Source organism: Pipistrellus hanaki (genome assembly GCF_964339955.1).
Source record: "Pipistrellus hanaki genome assembly, chromosome: 7".
NCBI classification, from domain to species: Eukaryota; Metazoa; Chordata; class Mammalia; order Chiroptera; family Vespertilionidae; genus Pipistrellus; species Pipistrellus hanaki.
In genome coordinates, this window is record NC_140509.1 from 88,006,744 (window position 1) to 88,034,254 (window position 27,511).

The following is a 27,511-nucleotide window of genomic DNA, read 5'->3' on the forward strand; positions in this document are numbered from 1 at the left end:
GTCCTCATGCAGGCAGGGCCCCTCACTCGGCCAGCAAAGGAACACTGGTTCCGTGTCCCCACAGCAGGTCCCAGAGACAATACCAAGCTTATGTACACGTGCAGCCGGTGACGTGATTGGAGAGCGCCACAGGGTTTGGACAGGTCGAAGCCTCGGACTAACGAGAGGGCAGTCCTCTCTCGGCCTCGTGCAAACCCTCCCGGCACCGTGATAACCAACAGCTGTGGTTGTGAGCGTGAACCTGTGGTCCGAACACGTGGCCCCACGTGCATGTAGTTGAGGATCGAATCCCACGAGAATGCTGTAAGCATCTTGACCACGCCCTTACTTTGCCTCGTGGCATCGGCTATAAAATAAAGACGGCTTGTAGCCCGTGACACTGTCGCTAGCTCTCCATCAGAGCGGGCAGTGTCCCACCAGACCCAGCTTTGTTCTCATCTGTCTTCTCAATCCTCACCGCCCTCTCAGGCTCACTGAGCCCAGCTGAGCTGGCGCGGCACCGAAGGCGGCCTGGGCTGAGCGGCCATGGCCGTGCCGGCTCCCCACAGTCCTGGAGAATGAAATTCTTCCCTTCAGGGAGCAGGGGCTGCTGAGGCGGAGGTTCTGTGCCCTCTTCCCCCCTCCTCCCCCCCCAGGCAGAGAGGCTGCTGAGCCCGGAGCCTGGCCTGGCCTGGAGCCCCGGCAGGGACGTGCGGTGGGCGATGGCACCTGGTGCTGGTGTGAGCGGTCTGACGGCAGGTGCAGGACGTGGGCAGGGGGCCATCAGGGAGCAGCCTTCCTCTAAAGCCCCCGGGCGCGGCGCCTGGTCGTCTCGCTTTCTCACGTGGTCGTGGAGGCCGTGGGGCGGAGGGCTCACCTGCCTGGTGACGTGCCCAGCTTCCCCGTGGACATTAAAGGTTAACGGCCATCAAGGGCTCCCACAGCACCGGAGCGGGGAGCACTGAGGTTAGCAGTGGCTTTGGAGGGTGCTGCTCCCGCCCACCCCGGCAGCCCCACGTGCAGCCAGCCGATGGCACGCAGAACAGGCTGGGGACCGACCGCGGGAGCCCAGCGGGCGTGGGCGTGGGCTTGTGTCCGTGCGTCTTGGTTTTGTTTGTTCCTTCGTCTCGATTTCTGTTAAGTATCGCCACCTGAACACGGAAATGGTGAAGAGGAGCCCTGGAATGGCCCACAGCTGGAGGGCTGTGGCCGCAGAGGGACAGTCAACGAGCCTGATTCTCAATCACATGGAAGGAAGCTCTGCCCGGCTCCCCTCCAACCAGTTCCTTCCCCGCCTGTGGCCCCAGAGGGACAGGGGGCGCCCCGCGGGAATAGGGGGCAGGCCACCCGTCCCTCCAAGTGATGCCCGACCAGGCAGGACCCCCAGGGAGCCCCGTGGAGCGTGGGCGGGACCCTGTGTCCCTGAGCCCCTGCCCTGGGCCAGCTGTCCTGCGTCCCCGCCCCACCGTGGGCAGGGGGACGGGGGCAGGGTGGTCCTGAGCCCCTCAGCAGGCAGAGCTGCTCCAAACACCGGCCTGGCGCTGGGCGTCACTGAGGACAGATACCAGGGAGGGGGGCTGTCTGAGGGGGGTGTCTGAGGGGGAGGAGGGCCCGGCAGGCAGCCATGTCTGAGTCCGCAGCTGCCATCAAGTTTGGAAAAGATGAAGGTGCAGAAGCCGAGGAGGGAGCTGGCCAGGCTGCCTGGCTGCCGCCCCTCTGCCTGCTCCACCCCTTTCCCTTGGCCCCGCCCCCGTCGGCCCTCAGCCCCGCCCCCCTAACGCCGGCCCGGAGCCTCCCGCAGCGCCGGCCACGCCCCCTCCCTGCGGGCTGTGGGGACCGGCGGAAGCGGGTGACACGCTCCCGCATTTGTGTCCGTTTGGTGTCCACTTTGTGTCCATTCCGTGTCCAAAGCACCAGGGGCCGCCGCTCTGAAAGGTGCTCAGACCACGCGGGTCCCGCCCCGCGCTCCGTCCCCTGAGCTCCCGGTCCTCCGTCCCCTGGGGCCCCCGCCGGGCCGGTGCCGGAGCCGGGCCGCCCTGGGCGGTGCTGGGGGCGAGGACGCTCCCCACACCCCGACCTGCTCCCGTCCGCGGCCTGGGGGGCTCGGGGGGCGGGGAGCCTGGGAAGTTGGGGGGGCCTGAGGGGTGGGGGGAACTTGGGGGGGGCAGGGGGCCAGAGGGGTCGGGGGGTTGGGGGGGCCTGGGAGGTCGGGAGGGCTGGAGTCGGGGGGCCTGGGGGGCAGGGGGCGGGAGGTCTGGGGGGCGGGGGGCCTGGGGTCCCGGGGTCGGGACCTGGGCGGCCCCGGGGGGAGGAGGTCAGGGGGCCCGGGGGCCGGGGGGGGGGGGTCAGGGGGCCTGGGGGCGGGGATCTGGGGGCGGGGACCTGGGCGGCCCAGGAGGTCGGGGTCAGAGGAGGAGCGGGCGCTCCAGGCGGCTGTTCTGTCGCGCGCTCCCTCCGGAGGCCTCGCGGGGAGAAGCGGGGACGCGGGGAGAAGCGGGGACGTTGGCGCTTCGCCCGAGGGGACCAGGCCCGGGACCGGGGGCGCGGCTTTGGGGAAAGGCCCCCCGCTTACTCCCGCCTCCCCGCGGCTCCCCGGCCCCCGAGACCTAGTCCGACCCCCAACCCCACGTCCAACCCCCAACCCCCAACCCCCAACCCCCGTCCGCAGCCCCCAGGCCCGAGGGGGCGATGCCGGCGGCGCGCGGCAGGCGGTGGGGGCGCCTTCCCGAGCGGAGGGCCCAGCAGCTGCAGCGGCAAATGCAGGTGAGGGGGGTGACCCCCGGGAGCCTGCCCTCTGACCCCCCGCCCTCCGACCCCCACCGCCAAGCACAGGCCTGGGAGCGGTGGGGTGGGTTTGGGGGTCCTACCGAGGTAAACAGTAGTCACCAGCATGGAGTGGGGCCCACATCGTCTCCCCTAACCACTGGGCTTCCCCTGCGGCACCCGCGGGGGTGGGGGGCTACCCGGGTCTCCCCCATCCACTCCTCTCCCCTTGACCCCTCTCCACCCAGTGCCGCACCCCACCCCACCCGCAACCTCACCGAGGCCTCCCCTGCCACCCTGTGTGCTGTGCTCAGTGCCGGAATGGGGGCCAGGCATGACTCCGGTGCGGGAGCCCAGGACATGGTGGTGAACACCCAGGCCAGTGGGCACTGTGGGCGGCAGTGCACCTCCCATCTGGTGCAGCCACGGGGCCGCCGGGCCAGGGGAGGGCGAGGAGCTATGTGGGCTGAGGGCCGCCCTGGAAGAGAAACGCTGAGCCGGCCGTGGCCGTGGCCATGGCCGTGGCCCTGGGACTGGGGAGCCTGGGGCAGGCAGGCAGAGAGGCCAAGGTCAGCGCCTGGCGGGCAGGCGGGGCTGCTGAAGGGGCGGGAACGAGGGAAGTCGTAGGAGATCCGTGTTTGGAAAACTGCACTTCGGGGAGCGAGGTGGGCGGCGGGGGTGAAGGGGGGAAGATGGAGGGGTGGGGGGAGGTGGGGGCAGTGGGTAGATGGGGGTTGGGGGGATGTGGGGGGATGGAGGGTGAGGAGGTGGGGCGGTGGGTAGAGGGTGGGGGTTGGGGGGAGGTGGGGGGATGGAGGGGGGATGGAGGTGTGGGGGCGGTGGGTAGAGGGTGGGGGAAATGGAGGGGTGGGGAGGTGGGGGGATGTGGGGGGATGGAGGGGTGGGGAGGTGGGGCCGGTGGGTAGAGGGTGGGGGTTGGGGGGAGGTGGGGGGATGGAGGGGTGGGGAGGTGGGGGCGGTGGGTAGAGGGTGGGGGAAATGGAGGGGTGGGGAGGTGGGGGCAGCGGGTAGAGGGTTGGGGGGATGGAGGGGTGGGGAGGTGGGGCGGCGGGTAGAGGGTGGGGGTTGGGGGGAAGTGGGGGGATGGAGGGGTGGGGAGGTGGGGCGGTGGGTAGAGGGTGGGGGTTGGGGGGAGGTGGGGGGATGGAGGGGTGGGGAGGTGGGGGCGGTGGGTAGAGGGTGGGGGAAATGGAGGGGTGGGGAGGTGGGGGCGGCGGGTAGAGGGTTGGGGGGATGGAGGGGTGGGGAGGTGGGGCGGCGGGTAGAGGGTGGGGGTTGGGGGGAGGTGGGGGGATGGAGGGGTGGGGAGGTGGGGCGGTGGGTAGAGGGTGGGGGTTGGGGGGAGGTGGGGGGATGGAGGGGTGGGGAGGTGGGGGCGGTGGGTAGAGGGTGGGGGAAATGGAGGGGTGGGGAGGTGGGGGCGGCGGGTAGAGGGTTGGGGGGATGGAGGGGTGGGGAGGTGGGGCGGCGGGTAGAGGGTGGGGGTTGGGGGGAGGTGGGGGGATGGAGGGGTGGGGAGGTGGGGCGGTGGGTAGAGGGTGGGGGTTGGGGGGAGGTGGGGGGATGGAGGGGTGGGGAGGTGGGGCGGTGGGTAGAGGGTGGGGGTTGGGGGGAGGTGGGGGGATGGAGGGGTGGGGAGGTGGGGGCGGCGGGTAGAGGGTTGGGGGGATGGAGGGGTGGGGAGGTGGGGGCGGCGGGTAGAGGGTGGGGGGAGGTGGGGAGGAGGGCTGTCCAGGCAGGGCTTGGGCAGGGAGGCAGTGGGAAGCCGCTGTGGGTCGGCCCCAGCAAAGCAAGCAGCTCTGGTGAAAACGGTAGAAGCCTCGGGATTGCCTTCGGGCACACGTCCGGGAGGAACAGAAAACCCCATCACGTCAGAACGAGGACGGACCAGCAGCGTGGGTGGGCGCCCAGGAGCCGCTGGCGGAGCCGGTGGAACGGGTCACGGCTCGGGGTGGGCTGGGGGTGCCCTCTCGCCGACCCCTTCCGAGGTGCTGCGTGTCCGCGGACTCGGTCCTGGGGGATGGAGACGCTCGGCTCTGACGTGGACGGTTCTCCTCTTAATTGAGGCCAAAGAAGAGCGGATCGCCGAACTGGAGACGGAAAACGCGGTCCTTCACCTGAGACTGGCCCAGGTGACACCCGTCAGGCTGAGCTGAGGCCGGTGGGCGGGCCTCAGCGTCATTCTCCGCGGCCCTGCCCGCCCGTCTGCAGCCCGAGCTCCCTGCCCGCCCGTCTGCAGCCCGAGCTCCCTGTCCCTGTCCCTTTCCCCCGTGTCCCCCCCCCCCCCCCCCGGGGCGGTGCGGCTGGGTAAAGATGTCGGTGCGTTCTGTCAGCAGGGAGCCTGGCCGGGGCTGTCCGCGAGCGACTGCTTGGGCTCCTTTAGAATCCCCCTGGCCTGGCCCCGTCCCTGAGACGCCCAGCGTGTCCCCTCGTCCCCGTGGGAGCCTGTGCCTCTCAGGCTGCTCTTCCTGACGCCGGCGCCCGCCCGCCCTCCTGGGCCTTCAGACACCCTGCACCTCTGATGCTGCGCCCCCCACCCCCGGGCACCAGCCCCCATGCGGCCCCTGCTCAGGGGGTGGAGGCCACCATCCTGTTTTCCTCTGCAACCTCAGCGCCCACGGCCGGCGGGGACGAGGGGGCGCGAGGGCCCTCCTCAGCGGACACGCTCGCTCCTCCGGCTGCAGCAGGCAGCTCAGGTGGGCGCAGGGGGACCCCTGCCCCAGGGAACGGCTGTGGGGTGACTGGCTCGGTGCTGGCGTCCGGTCAGTCGCGTGAGGCCTGGGCCCCGGGGACCCGGTCTCGGGCGGAGAGGGGCCTGGATTCGGGGAGCAGAGCTGCTTGCAGGGCCAGGCAGGCGTGCGGGGCGGCGGCTGCCCTGCCCTGCGGCGGTGGGCTGGCTGCACAGAGCGCCCCGAGCACCTGGGAGTGCGGACGGAGGGGCGGGCTGCCCGACCGCTCGGAGGCCTGCGACGGCCTAGAGAACCAGCGGGACTAACGCAGCCACAGGAGCGGCTGAGATGGGAGCTGAAGTAAAACCAGTTTGTGGGGTGGTCACGTCCGAGGGCGGAGTCTGCAGAGGATCAGAGCTGCCCCCTGGGCCGAGGGGCCGAGCCGGCACCCAGGACGCCAGCACACAGAGCACCTCCCCGTGCGGGGAGCCGGCTCCCGGGCGCTGGGAGCTGGAGTGCGTCACGGCCTCACACGCAGGCGCAGGAGCCACAGGCCTGAGCCCACTCCGTTCTCGCGGGCGGCGGCCGGGACTGGGCTCACAGCACACGGAGCCCGGACAGCGCTGGGGCTGTCCTCCTCGGGAGGCGCGTCTGTGGCGTCTCGGTGCCGCCGTGGCGGCCGGGACCTCACTGGCCCTCTGCCGTGACAGCGGCTGGGCCAGGACTTGCGGGAGCTCCGGGCCTCCTCCGCCGACCTTCTCGGGAGCTGCCGGGACCTGCAGCGGGGCTGTCTCTCCCGGATCCTGGCGGCCGTGCGGAGCGCGCAGCACCGCGGGGCGCTGCCGGGTGAGCCCCCCCCCCCCCCGCCCCGCGCCGTCCTCCGGGCCGGCTTCCTGGCGTCCAGGCGTCCGCTTGTCGGTCCTCCCTGGTCCCCACTTGTCAGCTAAGGACGTGGCTGCCCCCAAGTCAAAGCAGGGGTGTTCCTGCCGCCCAGGCCCCGTGCCCTCCTCGGGTCTCCGTGGAAAGCCCCGGCGTGGGGCCGTGGCTGCGCGTGCCCGTTCCTCACCGCGGTGCTGAGCGCTGGGCAGGTGTTGGTCATGGGTCAGCGCCCAGCGGCCCCTGCAGTGGCCCCATCACAGCCCACGGCCCGGGCACCCGCTCCCTTCTTCTGAATGCCCTGCCCTCGGGGGAGGGCTGGGAGCCGGCGGGCTCCTCCGGGGCCTCGCGGTGACAGAGCCGCCCGCCCCCAGCGTGGCGAGCCCGGGCCCTGCGGCTGGAGCAGGCCCTGCAGGAGCTGAGCGCCCGCTTCCACCGCGAGAGGCAGTGGCGGCGGCGGCTGCACAACCGCCTGGTGGTGAGCGTGTGGGAGGGGCCGGAGGGACGCCCAGGGAGGGCGGGGAGGGCGGGGAGCCGCGGGGGAGCGGGGCGGAGGGCGGCGCTGCGGCCGGAGGGGTCTGCCCGGCAGTGCAGAGCGGGTAGGAGGCCCTGAGCGGGAGGGGGCGGCTGGGGCCCCGCGGCCGCCCGCCCGGCTCAGGAGCGAGGGCTCTGCCCGCAGGAGCTGCAGGGGAACATCAGAGTGCACTGCCGCATCCGCCCCGAGTCACACGGCAGGTAACCTGCTCCTGCACGTGCGCACACGTGTGTGTGCGTGTGTGAGGGTACATAGGTGTGTGTGTGCATGGGTACATAGAGGTGTGTGCATGCGTGAAACCGCACGCCTCCCATTTCCCGCCGCGGTCCCTAAGCCGGGCCCCGGGCTCCGGTGACGTGTCCTCACGCTGTCCCCCGCAGCCCTGCGTCCGGAGACGTGGCCCACGCCGTGGACGACGTGAGTGGCGTTTCCTGGCGGTGAACTGGGAGGAGCGTCGGTGACGGCGCGGACGGTCCCCAGGGCCCCGCGGTGGCCAGAGGTGGAGGGACCACCGACCGCCTGCCCCACCCGCAGCCTCAGCTGAGGACGGCGTCTTGTTTCCTGGTTTCCATTGACCTCCTGTGGCCCCGCCCCGACCTGCACGCCTGTGCCATGTGCACCTGTGCGTGTGGAGCCTGTGCCTTGTGTGTGTGTGTGTGTGTGTGTGTGCGCGCGCGCCTGCGTGGCTGCATGGCCTGTGTGAGGACAGAGCTTCACGTCAGTCAGGGCATGAACGGCCTGAGGTTTGCAGAGTAAGAAACACAATGCGAAGCCAAGAGGTTAAGTGGGAACTCAGGGTTAAAGCAGAAACAGACACGTCAGATAAACGAAGGCAGAGCTGACATTTATGAGCAGATCTGAGTAAACAGTTCAACCAGCAGCGCCAGCCCCAGGTGGTGAGGAGGGCGGCACCCAGGGGAAGGAGACCACAGAGAAGGGGCAGCAGAGAGGCGCTCACTGATTGGCTACAGCAGAGAGAGGCGCTCATTGATTGGCTACAGCAGAGAAGGAGCTCGCTGATTGGCTGCAGCAGAGAGAGGCGCTCGCTAATTGGCTATAGCAGAGAGAGGCGCTCGCTGATTGGCTGCAGCAGAGAGAGGAGCTTGCTGATTGGCTGCAGGTGAAGTGGCGGGCTCTTTGGGGACTGGTTGTCTCCTGTTTCCACCTGTTACCTAGGCCCCAGGGCCGGGAGGCCGCTGGGTCTCTGCCTCGTTAGTGAGCTCCAGTGTTTAAATCACCTGTTTCTTAGCTTCTTGTACAAAAGGGCCAGAAGCGGCAGTGAAAGCCCGAGGCCGCCCTCGGGTACGGGACCGTTGGGATCCGTGTTGTGTGAGTCTTTCCCAGGGCTGCGTGGAGCCGCTGGTGATGGGACCTTCCTCCTGAAGGTCCCGGGCGGCTGCTGGCTCCCTCCTTTGTGAGCGAGGGACAGGCCTCAGCCGGGCCCAGACACGCCCACCACGTCTCTGGGAACGAGCTTTGAAAGTCCTGTTTGGCTGGGCACAGCCTTCGCTTCCTGCGTGGCCTTCGTGGCAGATCACGTGCAAACGAGCGGGGCCCCGCCCTCCCGGCCCGTCCTCCCCGTCTGCACCGCGTCCGAGCCGGAGGGAGGTCCAGGCTGCGCTCAGCCAGGCTCTGGCAGCCCTCCGGCCCTGTCGCCCCGATGGGGCAGCAGACCCCCGAAGGCGAGGGCCAGTGCTGCCGGCTCTGAGGGCCACACGTCTCTGGCTCGGCCTCTCAGCTGTGGAGTCGGGAAAACGCGGCCCAGAGGGCGATGGGGCGGCGGGCTGTGTCCCCGGGACTCTGTTCTCAGGGCGGGCTGGGCTCTGCCGGCCGCGGGGGGCGGGGGGGGGTGTCACTGCTCCCTCCGCTCGGGTCGCCCTGCGGCCGGGCCGGCCTCACCGCCATCACCCTTTCCCGCAGGAGACGGTCCTGGTGCGGTGCGGCCAGCCCGGTCACCGCTCCGTCCACAGGACGTTTACCTTTGAAAGGTGAGTGCCGTCGGGGGCTGAGAGCGAGGGGCACGGACCTGCGTGCGGCATGGGGGCGACAGGGGCGGCCACGCCACGTGGCTGATGGCCAAGGAGCACGTGGGCGCCGCCTGCACAGGAGCGGCCTCAGCCACACGGCACACGGGTGGGGGGGCGGCGCGGGGGGCGGCGGGCGGCGCGGGGGGCGGCGGGCGGCGCGGGGGGCGGCGGGCGGCGCGGGGGGCGGCGGGCGGCGCGGGGGGCGGCGGGCGGCGCGGGGGGCGGTGGGGGGCGCGGGGGGCGGTGTCCCAGAGCCCCTTCTCCTGATGACGCCCTTTCCTTCCGCGTCGCCCCTCAGGGTCTATGGCCCGGCGGAGGGCCAGGCCGCGGTGTTCGCCGACATGTGTCCCCTGCTCACGTCCCTGCTGGACGGGTGAGTGGGGACGTGGCTGAGGTCAGTCCACGCAGTCCCGTGGAAATGCAAGGGGATGTCTGCACGTCACCCCCTCGCCACCAGCTGCCACCCCGAGGCTCAGCCGCTGGGGTCCTGGATGACATCCACGGGGACCCGGGAGAGCTCTTGCTTTTTATTTAATTTTTTTAATGTTTTTAATTGATTTCGGAGAGGAGGAGGGAGAGACAGAAACATCTGTGACGAGAGAGTCACTGGTCGGCTGCCTCCTGCACGCCCCACACTGGGGATCCAGCCCACAGCCTGGGCCTGTGCCCCAACCAGAATGGAACCTGGGACCCCCAGTCTGCAGGCCGATGCTCTACCCACTGAGCAACACCGGGCAGGGCGAGAGGCTGGTGGAGCCTCTGCAGGGAGCAGATTCCAGAAACAGCAAAGGCCCGGGGTTAGCGTGGCCTTCGCCGGAGCGGCTGTGTCCTGAGCTCTGGCCGGGGGCTCCCGGTGGTTTGAACGGCCCTTTAAAAGCCTGTGTATTCCCGGCCGGCGTGGCTCAGTGGTGAGCGTCGAGCTATGAACCAGGAGGTCACGGTTCCATTCCCGGTCAGGGCACATGCCGGGTTGCGGGCTCCATCCCCAGTGCTGCCCCGGATGCTGTGGGAGTGGACTCGGAAGGTGGGGATCTGCCAGGGGCTGAGAGCCGGGGTCGGGGACCAGCCTGGCTCCCACGAGGAAACACGGACACAAGGGCCACGGCGAGGGGATGGGTGTGTAACGGGTCCGGCTTGTCCCTGCCAGCAGCCCGGCCACCGGGACCCTGAGCAGACCAGGGCTGTGGGTCTGGGAGGAGGAGGAGGCTCAGTGGGCAGTGCCTGGAGGCTCTCCTTGGGGCGGGGCCCGGAGCACGTGGGCCCCGAGCCGCATGGCCTCCTGCTGAGCCCACGTTCACCTCCAGGTACAACGTCTGCATCATGGCCTACGGCCAGACCGGCAGCGGGAAGACCCACACGATGCTGGGCCCACAGCCCCCGGGCACCGGGCCGGGCGACCGGGGCCTCGTCCCCAGGGCCGCCGAGGAGCTCTTCCGGTAGGTGTGAGCCGCTTGGGCGCCTGGGGCGGCGTCGGGGGCTGAGCCGCTTCGGGGGCTGGGGCGGTATCCAGGCGCTGGCTGAGGGTGCGGGGTGAGGGGGCCGGGGCGGCCTTGGGGGCTGGGGCAGCCTTGGGGGCTGGCTGAGGGTGCAGAGTGAGGGGACCTGGGGTGGCGTCCGGGCGCTGGCTGAGGGTGCGGGGTGAGGGCTGGGGCGGCATTGGGGGCTGGCTGAGGGTGCGGGGTGAGGGGACCTGGGGTGGCGTCCGGGCGCTGGCTGAGGGTGCAGGGTGAGGGGGGCGTGAGGCTGGGGTGCCCGGGGCGAGGTGGCTGCTGCTGGGTGCCGTCCGCCGTCCGCCGTCCGCAGACTCAGCCGGTGCTCGGGGGAGGGTGGGCACACCTGGTTGGCTCCCAGGTTTTCCCGTTTAGACCTCCCATCCTGGGGCCCAGCAACCCCGACGCTGAGAGTGAGGAACGCAGACTCGGCCGACCAGCTTTCCCCGGAGAATCTGACTGCTTCTTCCGTCCCCGTGGCTCCTGGCCCAGGCCCCCTCTCCGTCCCGAGGGGGCGGAGGGAGGGGGCTCTCAGGGCTCCGCCTCCCTGTTTGAACTTGGCACGTGGGCCGGAGGGGGACGTTGATTGTCTTTGGAGCGGGAGGTCATGGCACCTGGAGCTGAGCCTGGGGGTCAGGGCTCCGTCTTCCCAGAAGCAGCAGTGTTTCCGCCGAAGAAGCCGCGTGCCGCCCGCTGTCCGCCCCTGTCCGCCCGCTGTCCGCCCGCTGTCCGCCCTCTGTCCGCCCCTGTCCGCCTCTGTCCACCGCTGTCCGCCCTCTGTCCGCCGCTGTCCGCCCTCTGTCCGCCCTCTGTCCGCCCCTGTCCGCCCGCTGTCCGCCCGCTGTCCGCCCTCTGTCCGCCCTCTGTCCGCCCCTGTCCGCCCGCTGTCCGCCCCTGTCCGCCCTCTGTCCGCCCTCTGTCCGCCGCTGTCCGCCGCTGTCCGCCCTCTGTCCGCCCTCTGTCCGCCGCTGTCCGCCCTCTGTCCGCCGCTGTCCTCCCGCTGTCCGCCCCTGTCCGCCCTCTGTCCGCCGCTGTCCGCCCTCTGTCCACCCTCTGTCCGCCGCTGTCCTCCCGCTGTCTGCCCCTGTCCGCCCTCTGTCCACCGCTGTCCGCCCTCTGTCCGCCCTCTGTCCGCCGCTGTCCGCCCTCTGTCCACCCTCTGTCCGCCCCTGTCCGCCCGCTGTCCGCCCGCTGTCCACCCCTGTCCGCCCGCTGTCCACCCTCTGTCCGCCTGCTGTCCGCCCGCTGTCCGCCCCTGTCTGCCCCTGTCCGCCCGCTGTCCGCCCTCTGTCCGCCCTCTGTCCGCCCGCTGTCCGCCCGCTGTCCGCCGCTGTCCACCGCTGTCCTCCCGCTGTCCGCCCCTGTCCGCCCTCTGTCCGCCGCTGTCCGCCCTCTGTCCACCCTCTGTCCGCCCTCTGTCCGCCGCTGTCCTCCCGCTGTCTGCCCCTGTCCGCCCTCTGTCCGCCGCTGTCCGCCCTCTGTCCGCCGCTGTCCGCCGCTGTCCGCCCTCTGTCCACCCTCTGTCCGCCCCTGTCCGCCCGCTGTCCGCCCGCTGTCCGCCCCTGTCCGCCCGCTGTCCACCCTCTGTCCGCCCGCTGTCCGCCCGCTGTCCGCCCCTGTCCGCCCCTGTCTGCCCCTGTCCGCCCGCTGTCCGCCCTCTGTCCGCCCCTGTCCGCCCGCTGTCCGCCCGCTGTCCGCCGCTGTCCGCCCTCTGTCCACCCGCTGTCCGCCCGCTGTCCTCCCGCTGTCCGCCCCTGTCCGCCCGCTGTCCGCCCCCTGTCCTCGCGGCAGCCTGGCCTCGGCGGTCCCGGAGCCGGTGGGCTATGTCAGGGCCGCTGCCTCCTGACTCCTGGCTGTTGGCTCAAACCCGAGTGGCCAGTTGGCTAACGAGCTGGACGTGACTCGGTGCCAAAGCTTCGTCCCTCACTCTCCCTCGGCCGGCTCCGTGGTTGACCATCGACCTCTGAGCCAGGAAGTCAGGGTTCCCGGTCAGGGCACAGGCCCGGGTTACGGGCTCGATCCCCAGTGTGGGGTGAGCAGGAGGCAGGCGATCCGTGATTCTCATCGTTGATGCTTCTCTCTCTCCCTCTCCCTCCGCCTCTGACATCAAGCACAGTAAATTGTAAAAAGAAATAAGGCTGTTGTCCCCGGCGTGGCCCCTCGGAGACCCGGCCCGGACTCCGGGGCAGGCGTCGGCGTAGCAGCCGCCCCTCGGGCCGCCCTCTGACCGCGTCTTTGGGGAGCTGTGCTCCCGGCGGGCTTATCCCGTGCCCCCCCCCGCCCCAGGCTCCTGTCGGAGGACCCCTCGGAGCGGCCCGGGTGGAAGTCTCCGTTGTGGAGGTTTACAACAACGAAGTGATTGACCTCCTGGCCGAGGACGGCCGCCCGGCGAGGCCCGGGCTCAGGCGCGAGGTGCTGACCAGGGCGGGGCGGACGGCGGTGCCCCCGCTGACCTGCCGGTGAGTGCCCCCGGCGCCCCGGGCCGCCCAGCCAGCCTTGGGCCAGGAGACCTTCGCGTGACTTCATGCTTAGCACACGCTACTGGTCTCTGTGTCCTTAGAATGACCTTGTAAAGTCACAGAACAGCTGGCCGGCGGGCTCCTGGCTGAGCGTCTACCTATGAGCCAGGAGGTCAGGGTTCAGTTCCGGGTGAGGGCACGGGTTGCAGACTCCATCCCCAGTGGGGGGGCGGGACGGGGCAGGGCTGGGGGGCGCGTGCAGGAGGCAGCTGATCGTGGTTCTCTCATCATGGATGTTTCTCTCTCTCCTCCCTCCCTGAAATCAACAGAAACACATTTGAATGAACGGAAAGCTCGGTCCCGTGTGGGCGGGCGCGGGCGCTGACGGGGGCTCAGTGTCCGGGGGCGGGCAGGAGGCGGACGCCCGCTCCCGTTCCCACGCTCTCCTCTCGCCGCCCGCAGGCCCGTGGGGAGCGCGGGGCAGCTGCTGGAGCTCGTGGGGGCCGGCCTGCGGCTCCAGGCGCGGCGCCCCACCGCCGTGCACGCCGCCTCGTCCCGCTCCCACCTGGTCGTCACGGTGACGCTGACCGCGGCCGCCACCGGGGACGGCACCGTCTGCGGGCGCGGCACCTGTAAGTGGCCCTCCCTCCGCCCGGTCGGCTGGCACCGCGTCCGTCACGTGGGCGCCCGCCGGTCTGAGGCTCCCACGGCCCGAGGGGGCACGGCGGCCGCCCCAGAGGCCCTGGGCCCGGGGCTGCGGCGGAGGGACATTGGGGTGCGGGGGGCAGGGGGAGGGGGGACCCACTTTGCTCGGTGAGACGCGGGGGTGGGAAGGGAGGAGCAGGGCCAGCTGGGCCTGGGCAGGTGCTTCCCCGGGGGCCGGCCTGCAGCCGGGAAGCCCCACATGTGATTCAGCTTTAACGTAACGGGCGGTTCGGGCACCGCCGGCCGGGGAGGAGCCTCTCCAGCCCTGGCTGGTGTAGCTCAGTGGATAGCGCCCCGGCCCAAGCCCTGAAAGGTCCTGGGTTCGATTCCAGTCCAGGGCATGCATCTCTGCTGCAGGCTGGGTCCCTGGCCCAGGTTGGGTGCGTTGGGTGCGTCTCTCTCACAGGGATGTCTCTCTGTCTCCCCCCTTCCACTCTCTCTGACCATCAGTGGGAAAATGCCCTCAGGTGAGGACTAAGCAAAGCAGCAGCAGCCTGGTCTTGGTTAGCACCGATGGGGCCTCTCCCTCGGGCTGCAGGCCTCCAGGCCTCCAGGTGGGGGCGACGAGGAGCTGCCCGCCAGCCCAGGATGGCCCCGTGCGGGGGTGGGGGGGAGGGGGAGGGCAGAGGGTCTGGGTGGGCGCGCGGCCTCCCCGTGGGCAGCCCTGACCATCGTCCGAGTCCGTGTCCACACGGAGGGAGCCGGGTGGCCACAGACACCAGGCGGTCTCCACGCCCTTAGCGCAGCCTCTGCCGTGTCTGTTTTCCTGGCGGCGGCGGCTGCTCAGAGCGGTGAGGCTGTGAAGTGTCTGTTCCCAACCCACAGGCCGGGGAGCGGCCGGTCTCCACGGCGGGCGGGGGTGCCGCGTGGCCGGGTGTCGGCGGGAGCCAGGCCCGTGTCCGGCAGGCGCGGCCGGTGTCTGCGTGGGTTCAGCTCTGTCACCGCCAGCCCTTCCCGAGCAGCCGTGGCCGTGGCCGTGGGACTGGCTGTCCACAGGATGCCATGCTCTCTCCCGTGCAGCTCAGGGCCACGTGTCCACGTGGGAGAGGAGGCCACGCGGCCGGCCCGCTCTGTCCCTGTGGGGTGGCGTTCAGGGGGCAGGAGGAGGCAAGGGAAGCTTCCAGAACAGCTGTGCCACTGTCCTTGCAGCCGAGCCGTCCCCGCCGGCAGCAGGGAGGAGGCCGCGTGCTCCCTGCAGAGCCCCACCCGGGCCCCCGGGGGCCCCGCCCGAGAGCCCCGCCCGGCCCGCCCAGCAGGGGGGCGCCCGGCTGCAGCTGGTGGACCTGGCGGGCAGCGAGTGTGCAGGTGAGCGGCCGGCGGCCGCGGGAGGGGGGGTGGGGGGTGGTGAGCGGCTGGTGTCCGAGGGGGGGGGGTGCCCGGCCCCCTGGTGAGCTGGGTGTGGGGCCCAGCCGAGGTGTGTGAGCCGCCACTGCAGGTCCCTGGCACGGCCCCTCCAAGATGACCTTCACGTCCTTGACCCCTGCACCCCCCGGGCCATCCAGGAGGGGGGGCTTGGCTCCGTGAGAGCGCCCCGTTGGTGGCTGTATCGGTGTCGTGAGAAGGTCTCCCGGGAGGGAGGGAGGGTCTCCCAGTGCCCCTTGCCTGGGCCCCATTGCTTTCCTGGGTTGCGCCGTGTCTGCCTCAGTTTGGCCCGGCCTCCCCGTGTCCCCGGCCTCCCCGTGTCCCCCGGCCTCCCCGTGTCCCCCGGCCTCCCCGTGTCCCCGGCCTCCCCGTGTCCCCCGGCCTCCCCGTGTCCCCGGCCTCCCCGTGTCCCCGGCCTCCCCGTGTCCCCGGCCTCCCCGTGCCCCCGGCCTCCCCGTGTCCCCCGGCCTCCCCGTGTCCCCGGCCTCCCCGTGCCCCCGGCCTCCCCGTGTCCCCGGCCTCCCCGTGTCCCCGGCCTCCCCGTGCCCCCGGCCTCCCCGTGTCCCCCGGCCTCCCCGTGTCCCCGGCCTCCCCGTGCCCCCGGCCTCCCCGTGTCCCCCGGCCTCACGGTGCCCCCGGCCTCCCCGTGGCCCCGGCCTCCCTGTGCCCCCGGCCTCCCTGTGCCCCCGGCCTCCCCGTGTCCCCCGGCCTCCCCGTGCCCCCCGGCCTCCCGTGGCCCCCGGCCTCCCGGTGCCCCCGGCCTCACCGTGTCCCCGGACTCACCGTGTCCCCGGCCTCACTGTGTCCCCGGCCTCACTGTGTCCCCGGCCTCCCCGTGCCCCCGGCCTCCCCGTGCCCCCGGCCTCACCGTGCCCCCGGCCTCCCCGTGCCCCCGGCCTCCCCGTGCCCCCGGCCTCCCCGTGTCCCCGGCCTCCCCGTGGCCCCGGCCTCCCTGTGCCCCCGGCCTCCCGTGCCCCCGGCCTCACTGTGCCCCCGGCCTCCCCGTGTCCCCCGGCCTCCCCGTGCCCCCCGGCCTCCCGTGGCCCCCGGCCTCCCGGTGCCCCCGGCCTCACTGTGTCCCCGGCCTCACTGTGTCCCCGGCCTCCCCGTGTCCCCCGGCCTCCCGGTGCCCCCAGCCTCCCGGTGCCCCCGGCCTCCCTGTGTCCCCCGGCCTCACTGTGTCCCCCGGCCTCCCCGTGTCCCCCGGCCTCCCGTGGCCCCCGGCCTCACGGTGCCCCCGGCCTCCCTGTGTCCCCCGGCCTCCCCGTGTCCCCCGGCCTCCCGTGGCCCCCGGCCTCACGGTGCCCCCGGCCTCCCCGTGTCCCCGGCCTCACCGTGTCCCCGGCCTCCCCGTGTCCCCGGCCTCCGGCGGTGCCAGCAGCGTCCGGAGCGAGGGGACCAGCGCTGAGGGAGGCGTCCTGCATCAACCGGAGCCTGGCGGCCCTGGCGGACGTCCTGGGGGCGCTGGCTGCGCGCCGAGACCACGTCCCGTACCGCAACAGCAAGCTCACCCACCTGCTGCAGGACGCCCTGGGTAACCGCCCATGTTCCCACTCCGGGCGCCTGCCCCGCCCCGCCCCGCCCCAGGTCCTTCCAGGGGGTTGGGGGGGGGAGCGGGGGACAGGACCCAAACAGGGGAGGGCGCATCCTCCAGGTCTGGGGCAGCAGTTCCCAGGGTGACACTCAGGGCGTCTGCGCCTAGGAGCCCCCTGGGCTCTGATCCCCGGGCCGGTGCCCAGGGACACGGGGAGACAATCCTCCCTCACAGTGGGGCTTCCTCCCAGTCCCCAGCTCCTCCTTCCCCTGCCCGCCCCCCTCCCCCGCCCCCCCTCCCCCGCCCCGCACCGCCCGCCCCGCACTACCCGCCCCGCACCAACCGCCCCCCTCCCCCTCCCCCGCACTACCCGCCCCCCTCCCCCGCCCCGCACTGCCTGCCCCGCACCGCCCGCCCCCCTCCCCCGCCCCGCACTGCCCGCCCCCCTCCCCCGCCCCGCACCGCCCGCCCCCCTCCCCCGCCCCCGCACTGCACTACCCCCTCCCCCGCCCCCGCACTGCCCGCCCCCGCACTGCACTACCCCCTTCCCCGCCCCCGCACTGCCCGCCCCCTCTCCCCCTTCCCCTCCCCCGCCCCGCACCGCCCGCCCCCCTCCCCCGCCCCGCACCGCCCGCCCCCCTTCCCCTCCCCCGCCCCGCACCGCCCGCCCCCGCACCGCCCGCCCCCCTCCCCCGCCCCCGCACCACCCGCCCCCCTCCCCCGCCCCGCACCGCCCGCCCCCCTCCCCCGCCCCCGCACCGCCCGCCCCCCTCCCCCGCCCCGCCCGCCCCGCTGTCCTTAAGGCAAAGGAGGTGCCAGTCCCTGGGAGAAGCCGGCATCCCTCCGGGCAGCAGAGGGGCCCTGGGGACGGTGTCTGCAGACCAGGGCCCGGGGGAAGCCGCTGTGGCCCCGGCCCCGAGCCCCCTCCCCGCGCCCACAGGCCTCTTCTCTCCCGAAGGCGGCGACGCCAAGCTGCTGCTGATCGTCTGCGTGTCCCCCCGCCGCGAGCACGTGGCCGAGACGCTGCAGAGCCTGGGCTTCGGGGCCCGCGCGCGGCAGGTGGAGCGGGGGCAGCGGGGGTGGCAGGGGGTCCGCCCGGCCCCCAGGGGCCCCGGTGAGGAGCATGGGTGCCTGTGGGCTCCGTCCTCCTGCTCCTCTGTTTCCTGCTACGAGTGAATGCACGTGTGATGTTCTCACCCCGAAATGAACTCGCTTACGTCGGACGTGAAGCCCTGCTTTCTCCACGGGAGCGGCCACGAGCCCTGACAGGAGCCCACGGGCCAGCCTGGCCACGCGGCCCGGGCAGCAGCGCTCGGGGAGGCGGGTCCTGGGCAGCGAGGAGGGCCCTGGGCAGCGGGGACAGAGCGGTGCCGTCGGGCAGGGGGGCTCCTCACACTGACCAGCCAAGCTCCCGGGTTTGAGCTCGGGGTCCGGAACCCGACCTGGGCCCTCGGGGCTCCGTGTCCCCCACAAACTCCACGCCCCGGCCCGTGTCCTTCTCTGCACAGCGGGGTCCCCACAGGTGGGGGTCCCAGGACGAGGAGCCGTCTCTCCAAGTCCCGGGCCCTGTGGGGACACGTGGCTGCTGGTGGGGCTGTTTCCCCCAGTCCGGACGAGGCCGGTCCTCCCCCGCCGCTCTCACACCTCCCCCGGTGGGCGGGCCCGGCGATCCTGCCCCGGAGGAGGGTCCTGTCCCCGTGTCTCCAAGAGCCGGTCAGCCTGCGTGGCCCACGCAGGGGTGGACACAAGTTCTCACACGCCTGCCTGGTCCCCGGGGCACTGGGCCTGGGCCGTGGCTGGGACAGTGGAGTGTCTGGGGATCGCTCCGCCCAGGTCGCCCCAGCAGCTCCTGCCAAACCCACTGCCCACTCCCTGTTCTGTCCCACGCCAGCAGGTCAGCAGCCACACAGTGCCCGGAGCCCAGGCCCAGCAAGCCCCGCTGGCTGCCCAGGAGTGGGTGTGAGCCAGCCCTCGGGATCCTTAAGTCCAGAGCCATGAGCTTGACTTCTGACCTCTGCCCAAGCCTGGCCAGCCAGGCTGGGGGTGGGGATGGGTCATTTCTGACATTTTCCTGAGCCTCCACCTGCTTCTTGGGCGTCCAGACGGACCTGGTGGCCGTCCTCCAGCCACACTGACACGTTCGAGGAGGGCGTGGGCATTGCCACATGGACCACGGCCCTGGGCCACGCCTCGTCACCAGCCGTCACCACTCCTCAGGGGCAGGGGGCCAGCCCCGACCCAGTCCCACGGTTCAGGCCCAGTTTCCTGAGATCATTTTGCCTATGAGACCTTTGGACGCAAAAGGAAAAGATGCTCTTTCTTTTACTTATTTTTTATTTTATTTTTTAAACTATAGTTTTTATTTATTTCAGAGAGAAAGGGAACGAGAGAAACTCAAGGATGAGAGAGAATTATGGATCAGCTGCTTCCTGCACGCCTCCTATTAGGGCTCGAACCCAAATCCCTGTGTGTGCTCTGACCGGGAACCGAACCCTGACCTCCTGGTCATACACCCAGCCGGGCAAGGTTCTCCTTCTGACTTTTCCCTCCGCACTCTCCTCTCTCCTGCCTGAGCCGGGCTGGCTCCTGGGGTGCGGGAGGAGGGCAGGGGCTGCCCGGGAGGGGGCGTCCGGGCCGGGCTCGCTGCAGCCTGCGCCGGAGGGTAGACCCTGTGGAGCCCGGCGCTGCTGACAGGGCCGATCCCGGACAGGCACTGCCCTCCTCCGGGTCCCAGAGGGGGCGCTCTTCCCGCTGGCGGCGGTCCGTCCCACACGGGACGAGAGGGCACCGGGCTCAGCGGGCACCACCGCACAGGACGGGGCCCTGCGTGGGCCGAGCCGTCCAGGGTGAGCGGACCGCCCCGAGCCCACGCGTGCAGGCCCGTGACGCGGCGGCCCCGTGTGTGTGGAGCCCCGTGAGCAGCGGGGTTCGCCCTCGCACGGGCTACACCACGACCTCCTCCGGGCGCCCGTCGCCCCCGCGGTCCAGGGAGAGGCAGGCCGTGGGCGGGCCGGGGCGGCGCGCGGGGCGGGCACGGGCCTCCGGGCGGCTGCGCGGGGCGGGGCGGGGCCGCGGGTCCTCCGGGCGGCGCGCGGGGCGGGCACGGGCCTCCACGGCGCGCGGGGCGGGGCGGGGCCGCGGGTCCTCCGGGCGGTGGCTGTGCTGGTCCGCGTGGGCGTGGGCGTGGGCGTGGGCGTGGGGGGAGGCTGCCCCCGGGGCCTGCGGGGAGACTCCGGTGGGTCCCGCGTGGCTCCCCCAGCTCGCCCCTCCGTCTGCCCCCCACCCCGACGCTGACCCTGTGCCCCGCCTCCGCCCCGGGCCGGCTGTCTCCCTGGCCACCACGGCCCCTCGACCACCCGACTCCCACCCAGTCCTGCATTCCCTGGGGCACTGGAGCCGGCCCTGCACCCACTGTCCCAGGGCGCCGGAGGGACGGGCCCGCGGGATGGAGCCTCACGGGGGAGCTGGTGTCTCCGGGGGACAGGAGGGACCTGGGGCCTCTCCTGGGACAAGGCTGACCCCCGTTCAGAGGGGCTGGTTTTAACCAATCGGACGGGGCGGTTAGGAATGGGGTCTGGAAGCATCTGGGGTCAGGAGCAGCCCCTGGGGGAGGAGCCGCCCGGCCCGGCTGTGAGCTGCCTTGGGGCCGGGGCCGGGCCACCCGCTCCGAGCCCGGGTCTGATCTCAGAGGCCCCAGCGGGAGCCCCAGCCACGCGGGCAGACCCCACCCGCTTCTCTCTCCCTCCTCCTCGCCCCTCCTCCTCCCGGCACCTCCCCAGCCAGGCCCGGATCCCCCCCCCCCACCCCCATCTGGGCGCCCAGAACCCCTGGCCGGACCTCCTGGGGCACCCACAGGCGGGGACGGTGGAGGTGCGGGCGACGGTGCACTGAGCCCTCAGCCAGCGGCCCCTGCGCTGCAGCCCCTGCGTCACTCAGGAGCTGAGGCCAGGGAACCATGTCCCGCGCCCCCCCCCCCCCCCCCCCACGGCCAGCCTCCGGCTCGGGGTCTCTGCCCGGGACCCCCCTATGGCTAGGGGACACTGGGCCCTGTGGGGTGGGCTGGGGACGGGCAGGAGCTGGGCGGGGGGGGGGAGGGGGGGCGTACCTGGTGCAGGGCCTCAGCGCTCCAGCCCCGCATGCTGACCAGCGTGACCTGCACCACGGCCCCCGCCCGGCGGCCAGAGGCTGCGGGAAGGGAGGGAGGGAGAGAGGGCATGAGGGGGGCAGTGCCGGCCCCTCAGACGCCTGCCCCAGACCTCCCGAGCCTGTGTGCCCGGGGGTGGCCCTGGTGGTCCTGCCTGGCCCTGGCACCCGGGGTGATGCTGGGTGACTGGGGGCGGGCCTGAGGCTGGGCCCCGCAGTCGCCACGTTAGGGCCCGCACCCGGCTGGGGGCGGTGCAGGTCCCGGGAGAAGGCGGCGTGGCGGCTGCGCCTCCCGTGGTCAGCAGCCCCCTCCACAGGACACATCTCCCCCCTCCCCGCTCAGCCCAGGCCCCGCGCGGCCGTCAGGGACCGGGAACCAGGCCCCGCGGCCCTGCCTCGCGGTGACCTGCCCGGTGCCCGGCTGGCGGGGTGCTCACTCACCGCCGCCCGGGCGCCCCGGGCCCTGCGTGTCCCCCGCCGTGTCTCCGCTGCCCGGACCGAGGCTGGAGCGGAGGGACGCCCCCTCCCCGGGCAGGGCTGCGGCCCCCGGGGGCTCGTCCACGGACACCTCCCCCGGCTCGTCCACGGACATCTCGCCGGACGCGTGGGAGCCGGCGTGGCTGCCGGCCGAGAGCAGGGAGAGGCGGCGGGGCAGCCGCTGGCCGCCGTCCCGGCTGTGCCGGCCGGCCGCTGGGTGCGGCTCCGGCCCCGGCTCCGGCTCCGGCCCCGGCTCCGGCTCCGGCGGGTCGCCGATGTACGTCTCCTGGTAACACGGCTCTGCAGAGCGGGCGGGGGGAGGCGATGAGAGCTGGGACAGAGGCCCCGGGAGGCGCAGTGGGAGGGAGGAATGGAGATCGGGCTCTGTGGACAGCCGGGGCCACCGGTGGGATGTGTCACCCCGGCCGGTAAACCCCACAGGCCTGGGGCTCCCGTCCTGTCTGGGCGGGACGGCCGAGCAGCCACACACGCAGGCAGGAGTGCACACGCACACACAGACACACGCGTGCACACACACATGCTCACGCACTCGCACCCCGCGGTCCCCTGGAGAATTCGTCCCACAGGAGGGCCCTGCAGTCGCCCCCCCCCCCCGCCCCATCATTGGGCTCCCCACAGGGGCGGGCAGAGGGGACACCACCAGGTCCTCCCTGGGGACCCTGCCTGAGCCACGCCCACGCCCACGCCCCAGGCCAGGAGGTGACGGCATGACCCTGAATGGAGGTGGGGAGTGCAGGGGGCAGGGGAGGGCAGGGTGGGGGGTGGGGGGTGGGGGAGACCGGAGGGGGATAGGGCAGGGGCAGGGGGGTGGTGCCCACCGTGGGCGTCCTCCAGCCGCAGCCGGGCCAGGGCGGGCCGCAGCGCCAGGTGCAGCTGGTGGCTGGCGCGGAGCAGGCGCAGGAGGTGCCGGGAGCGGGCGGCACAGCCCGTGTGGAACTCCAGCTTGTGGGCCGCGGGCCGCCCGTCCGGCCGGATGGTGAACTTCTTCCCCTGGAGGAGGAGGAGGAGGAGGAGGAGGAGGAGGAGGATGGAGAGGGCACCGGGACAGGGCGGCGTGTGAGCCGGCGGCCAGACTCCCCGCCCCCCTCCAGGGCAGGGGCCACGGGCAGGGGTTGGTTAGGGGCTCAGTCAGGAGGGGCGCCCCTCGAGATTATGAGAAGTCCAGGCACCCCCCTCGGCGGGGTGGGTGTGCACGTTTGTACGGACCCCAGGCCCTGAGTGCCGAGTGCCGGGTGCCTGGAAGCCCCTGGCCCCGTGCGGCTCTGCCTCCCCCTGTTCCCTTTATTACGGCCCCTTGGGAGCCAAGGCTGCCGGGCCCATGGGACAGCCCGTCCAGGGTGGGGTGGTCTCTCCCCTGCACAGCGCCAGGGCAGGCACAGGGCGGTGGAGGACAGCCAGCTCCCTGGGCCCGGGCTGAGACCCGCCTCTCCCCCGCCCCCCTCCCCCTCACCCCATCCCCCACCCCCCCACTCCCCTCACCCCGTTCCCCATCCCCCTCCCCCGCCCTGGCAGACTCTCACCAGAACGGTCAGCTTCCCAATGCGGTGCCAGGGCAGGTCTTGGAGCAGCTGCCGAGTGCGGTTCACCTCCTGCAGGCACAGGGCACAGGCTCAGGGCACAGGCCCCAGGGCACAGGCTCAGGGCACAGGGCACAGGGCACAGGCTCAGGGCACAGGGCACAGGTTCAGGGCACAGGGCACAGGGCTCAGGGCACAGGGCACAGGCTCAGGGCACAAGGCCCAGGGCACAGGCACAGGGCTCAGGGCACAGGGCTTCAAGGCACAGGGCACAGGGCACAGGCACAGGGCACAGGCTCAGGGCACAAGGCCCAGGGCACAGGCACAGGGCACAGGCCCCAGGGCACAGGCTCAGGGCACAGGGCTCAGGGCACAAGGCCCAGGGCACAGGCACAGGGCTCAGGGCACAGGGCTTCAAGGCACAGGGCACAGGCTCAGGGCACAGGCCCAGGGCACAGGGCACAGGCCCAGGGCACAGGGGACAGGCTCAGGGCCCAGGGCACAGGCTCAGGGCACAGGGCTCAGGGCACAAGGCCCAGGGCACAGGCACAGGGCACAGGGCTTCAAGGCACAGGGCACAGGGCACAGGCTCAGGGCACAGGCCCAGGGCACAGGGCACAGGCCCAGGGCACAGGGGACAGGCTCAGGGCCCAGGGCACAAGGCCCAGGGCACAGGCACAGGGCACAGGGCTCAGGCACAGGGCTCAGGTTCAGGGCTCAGGGCACAGGAACAGAGCTCAGGGCACAGGGCACAGGGCTCAGGGCACAGGCCCAGGGCACAGGGCACAGGCCCAGGGGACAGGCTCAGGGCCCAGGGCACAAGGCCCAGGGCACAGGCACAGGGCACAGGGCTCAGGCACAGGGCTCAGGCTCAGGGCACAGGGCTCAGGCACAGGAACAGAGCTCAGGGCACAGGGCACAGGGCACAGGCTCAGGGCACAGGCCCAGGGCACAGGGCACAGGCCCAGGGCACAGGGGACAGGCTCAGGGCCCAGGGCACAAGGCCCAGGGCACAGGCACAGGGCACAGGGCTCAGGCTCAGGGCACAGGGCTCAGGCACAGGAACAGAGCTCAGGGCACAGGGCACAGGCACGGGGCACAGGCACAGGGCTCAGGCACAGGGCTCAGGTTCAGGGCTCAGGGCACAGGAACAGAGCTCAGGGCACAGGGCACAGGGCTCAGGGCACAGGCCCAGGGCACAGGGCACAGGCCCAGGGGACAGGCTCAGGGCCCAGGGCACAAGGCCCAGGGCACAGGCACAGGGCACAGGGCTCAGGCACAGGGCTCAGGCTCAGGGCACAGGGCTCAGGCACAGGAACAGAGCTCAGGGCACAGGGCACAGGGCACAGGCTCAGGGCACAGGCCCAGGGCACAGGCCCAGGGCACAGGGGACAGGCTCAGGGCCCAGGGCACAAGGCCCAGGGCACAGGCACAGGGCACAGGGCTCAGGCTCAGGGCACAGGGCTCAGGCACAGGAACAGAGCTCAGGGCACAGGGCACAGGCACGGGGCACAGGCACAGGGCACAGGCACGGGGCACAGGCCAGGTCAGCGGGCGCCGGGCACTAGTCCCAGGGGGCTGTGGGGACTCCACCCCTCACCTCGAAGACCTGCACTCCTCTGAGGGTCAGTCCCAGGACGATGGTAGGCCTTTCTTCCTTCTTATCCTAAGAGGACACCGTGTCAGAGGTCAGAGCCCTCAGGGGGTGGGGGCTCCCCAGGGACAACAGGGTCCCAGGCCCCTCTGTTTCCTCCCTGGAGGCACGATCGGCCCCCATTCCTGCCCCTGCTCTGCCTTTCTCTCGCCGCGGACGGGCCGGGTCCCAGCTCCCAGCGAGCAGCTCACCGCGGTGCTGCCGGGACCGAGCCGCCGGCTCACACAGGAGGGGACGCCCCCCGTCCCTGGCCCATGGGAGAGCCGTCCCCGTGGCTCCGGACGGACAGGGACACGCCCTCGGCGACGGCCCCGGGGCCGCCCGGCACCGCGTGGGTCCCGCCCGGGCAGTGTCACTGCCGATGGCCCCGGGCCGCCCGGCACCGCGGGGGCCCCATCCCGGCCGTGTCACCGCCCCCGTGGGCCGACCTTGAACAGCCGGAAGAAGTGGACGGGCACGTCCTCCAGCCGGCAGGCCTCCCGGATGTAGCGCAGCTCGGCCTCCCGGGGGCTCAGGCCCCGCTGCTCGCGGTGCAGGCCGGGCACGTGCCGCAGGAGGTAGGCGCTGCCCCGCTTGGCGATGACCTGGCCACAGGGCGCGGCGTGAGGCCTCCTGCCCCTGCCCGCCCCCGGCGGCCCCCCTCCCCCCGGCGGCCCCCGGCCCCGCCTTACCCACGGCGGGAAGTAGGCCTGGGGCTCGAAGTAGCGCCCGCCGTGGGCGCGGGCCCGGTGGTTGCCCAGGTCGGCCTGCAGCCCGTAGGCCGCCAGCAGGAAGTAGGCCTCCTCGCAGTGGGTGCCCTGGGACCGCAGCACCCGCTCCCGCAGGTGCAGGTAGTACAGGTGCCGGCCCGTCCGGGTGCTGAGGGCGGCGGGCGGTGAGGGGGCTCTGCTGCCCGGATGCCCCCAGGACCCCGGCTGAGCAGGAGCCTCCACCCTGTGCCCGCCCTCCGGCCCAGAGACCCGCCCCTGCGTCCCGCCCCCCCCTGCCCCCGCGCCGCCCCCCGCGTCCCGTCAGAGGTGGCCGTGCCCGCGGTACAGCCTGCCTGGCGGGCCCCTCGCTCTGGCCCTGCGGCCTCACATACCTGATGAGCCGCCCGTCCTCCACGTAGAACTGCACCCGGAGGAAGGCCACGAAGGGGGCCCGGGACCGCCGGCCCTGTGGAGGGGGGGTCAGGGGCTGAGGACGAGGGGGCAGCGCGGAGTCCCCGCCACCGTCACCCGCTCTGCGCGCCCTCAGGTCTCAGCGGCCCGGCCACCCGCCCCTCCCTCTGGACGCAAGGGGACTGGGGGGGGGGGGGTGAGGGGGGGCAGCTGGCAGCCCAGGCACAGGCCCCGGGCGGAGCAGGACCTGGGCAGAGCGGGACCCGGGCGGGCAGAGCGGACACACGGGGACGGGGGGTGGGGGGGGCACAGGGCGGCCCAGGCCCAGGCCCCGGGCGGAGCTGGACCCGGGCGGGCAGAGCGGACACACGGGGACGGGGGGGGGGGGGAATGGGGGGGCGGCCCAGGCACAGGCCCCGGGCAGAGCGGGACCCGGGCGGGCAGAGCGGGACCCGGGCAGAGCGGGACCCGGGCGGGCAGAGCGGACACACGGGGACGGGGGGACGGGGACGGGGGGACAGGTAGGGGGCCGCCCAGGCACAGGCCCCGGGCAGAGCGGGACCCGGGCGGGCAGAGCGGACACACGGGGACGGGGGGACGGGTAGGGGGCAGCCCAGCACAGGCCCCGGGCGGAGCCGGACCCGGGCGGGCAGAGCCCCCGGCCGCCCGCACGCACCTTGGGCCGCTCCCGGCTCCAGTCCGGGGAGAAGCACTTGCTGAGCTTCTGCTCGGGGTCCAGGAACAGGAACTCGCTGTCTGGAGGGGAAGCAGCGGCTCAGCGCCCGCCCTGCGGGGTCGCCGCGGCCCCGGGCGCAGAGGAGCCGCTGGGAGCTCCGAGGGCGGGTGCTCCCAGCAGGTGCCCCCGCACGGCCGCCGGGCCGCGTCCTGGTGGGGGTGGCGTGGGCACCGGGCGAGCACAGGGCCGCGGTGCCGGACAAAGCCAGGGTTCGGGAGGAGGGAGTGGGGAGCCCCCAGAGGGTCGGAGGTCAGGGTCCGGGTCAGAGCTTACTTTTGACCACGCAGAGGCCGAAGAAGTGGGGCTCCCGGAGGCCGGCCTCGTCGCACACCCGCCTCCACAGCTCCCGCCCCGTGGCCTGCACCTGCCGAGGGGCCGGGAGGGCGGGCAGCTGTGCTCAGGCCCTGGTGACCGAAGACCGGGGCCCCCCCAGGGCAGCTGGGGAACTCCCTGCTGGGCCCGGAGACCCCCCTCCCCCCCATCGCCAGGCCCCTCCTGAGAGCAGGGCTGAGCCGGGTTCTAGGTTCAAGTCCTGGCCCAGGGCATGCACCTGGGCTGCAGTTGGTTACGTGCGGGAAGCAACCTGTGTTTCTCTCTCCCCCCTCCCTCCTCCCTTCCCCTCCTCCCCCCTCCCCTCCCCCTCCCTCAGGTGAGGACCAACACCAACCAAGTGACAGCATCCAGTCGGAGGGGAGGCAGTGAGCACAGGCCCCCAACAACCCGGCTCACCCCCCCAGCCCCCCACAGCACCCCCTCAGTGCTCACCCCCCCAGCCCCCCCAGCACCCCTCAGTGCTCACCCCCCGACCCCCTCCAGCACCCCTCAGTGCTCACCCCCCGGCCCCCTCCAGCACCCCTCAGTGCTCACCCCCCGGCCCCCTCCAGCACCCCTCAGTGCTCACCCCTAGGACCAGCCGCAGCCGCTCCCCCGTGGGCAGCTGCACCAGCACGTCCCTGCCCTCCTCGGCCATCTCTCCGGCCATCTCTCCAGCCATGTCCTCAGCCATCTCCTCGGCCATCTCTCCGGCCGGGGCAGCTCCTGGGGAGACAGCGGTCAGGACGGCGGGCGGCCCCGCAGCTGTGGTCTGCGTCCACGGAGCCACCACACGACGGGCCCTCCCCTCCGTCCGGCCACGGAGCCACCACAGGACGGGCCCTCCCCTCCGTGTGGCACCCCACACTCACCAGCTGTGGGCTTCCGAGGACGGGGTGCTGCAGCAGCTCCTGGCCAGGAAGGCGAGGGCAGGGCCAGGTCAGCCACCCAGCGGGACAAGGTCCAGCGGTAAATGCCGGCGAGCAGCTTGGAATGCAAATAAACACTGGCTGGGCCTCCTCCCTCCCCAGCCACGCCTGGCCACGCCTGCTCTGGGGACGGAGAGCCACACGATGCCCACGCCAGGGGCCCCTTCAGCCTCCTGCACACGGTCACCGAGAAAGGGGGTCA

The 27,511-nt window shown here is 72.6% G+C and overlaps 2 protein-coding genes across 2 annotated transcripts; one reads left to right on the forward strand and one right to left on the reverse strand.

Annotated features, from left to right (window-relative positions):
* Nucleotides 1-2,667: 2,667 nt before the first annotated feature.
* On the forward strand, nt 2,668-17,596 carry KIF25 (kinesin family member 25; the record flags this gene model as incomplete). The annotated part of the gene is given in 15 exon segments (XM_084890867.1): nt 2,668-2,742; nt 4,830-4,895; nt 6,143-6,278; nt 6,683-6,786; nt 6,988-7,043; nt 7,224-7,260; nt 8,764-8,831; nt 9,169-9,243; nt 10,175-10,306; nt 12,647-12,675; nt 12,678-12,819; nt 13,282-13,594; nt 14,748-14,829; nt 16,265-16,420; nt 17,379-17,596. Coding segments are annotated over 15 exon segments (1,689 nt in total).
* Nucleotides 17,597-19,185: 1,589 nt separating this feature from the next.
* On the reverse strand, nt 19,186-27,038 carry FRMD1 (FERM domain containing 1; the record flags this gene model as incomplete). The annotated part of the gene is made up of 13 exons (XM_084890876.1): nt 19,186-19,498; nt 19,535-19,639; nt 20,526-20,605; nt 21,005-21,340; nt 21,880-22,051; nt 22,582-22,650; nt 24,179-24,244; nt 24,661-24,816; nt 24,904-25,090; nt 25,314-25,387; nt 26,009-26,088; nt 26,342-26,432; nt 26,970-27,038. The coding sequence occupies 13 exons, from the start codon at nt 27,036-27,038 to the stop codon at nt 19,364-19,366; spliced, it is 1,620 nt and encodes a 539-aa protein (XP_084747002.1). The 3' UTR covers nt 19,186-19,363.
* Nucleotides 27,039-27,511: the final 473 nt, after the last annotated feature.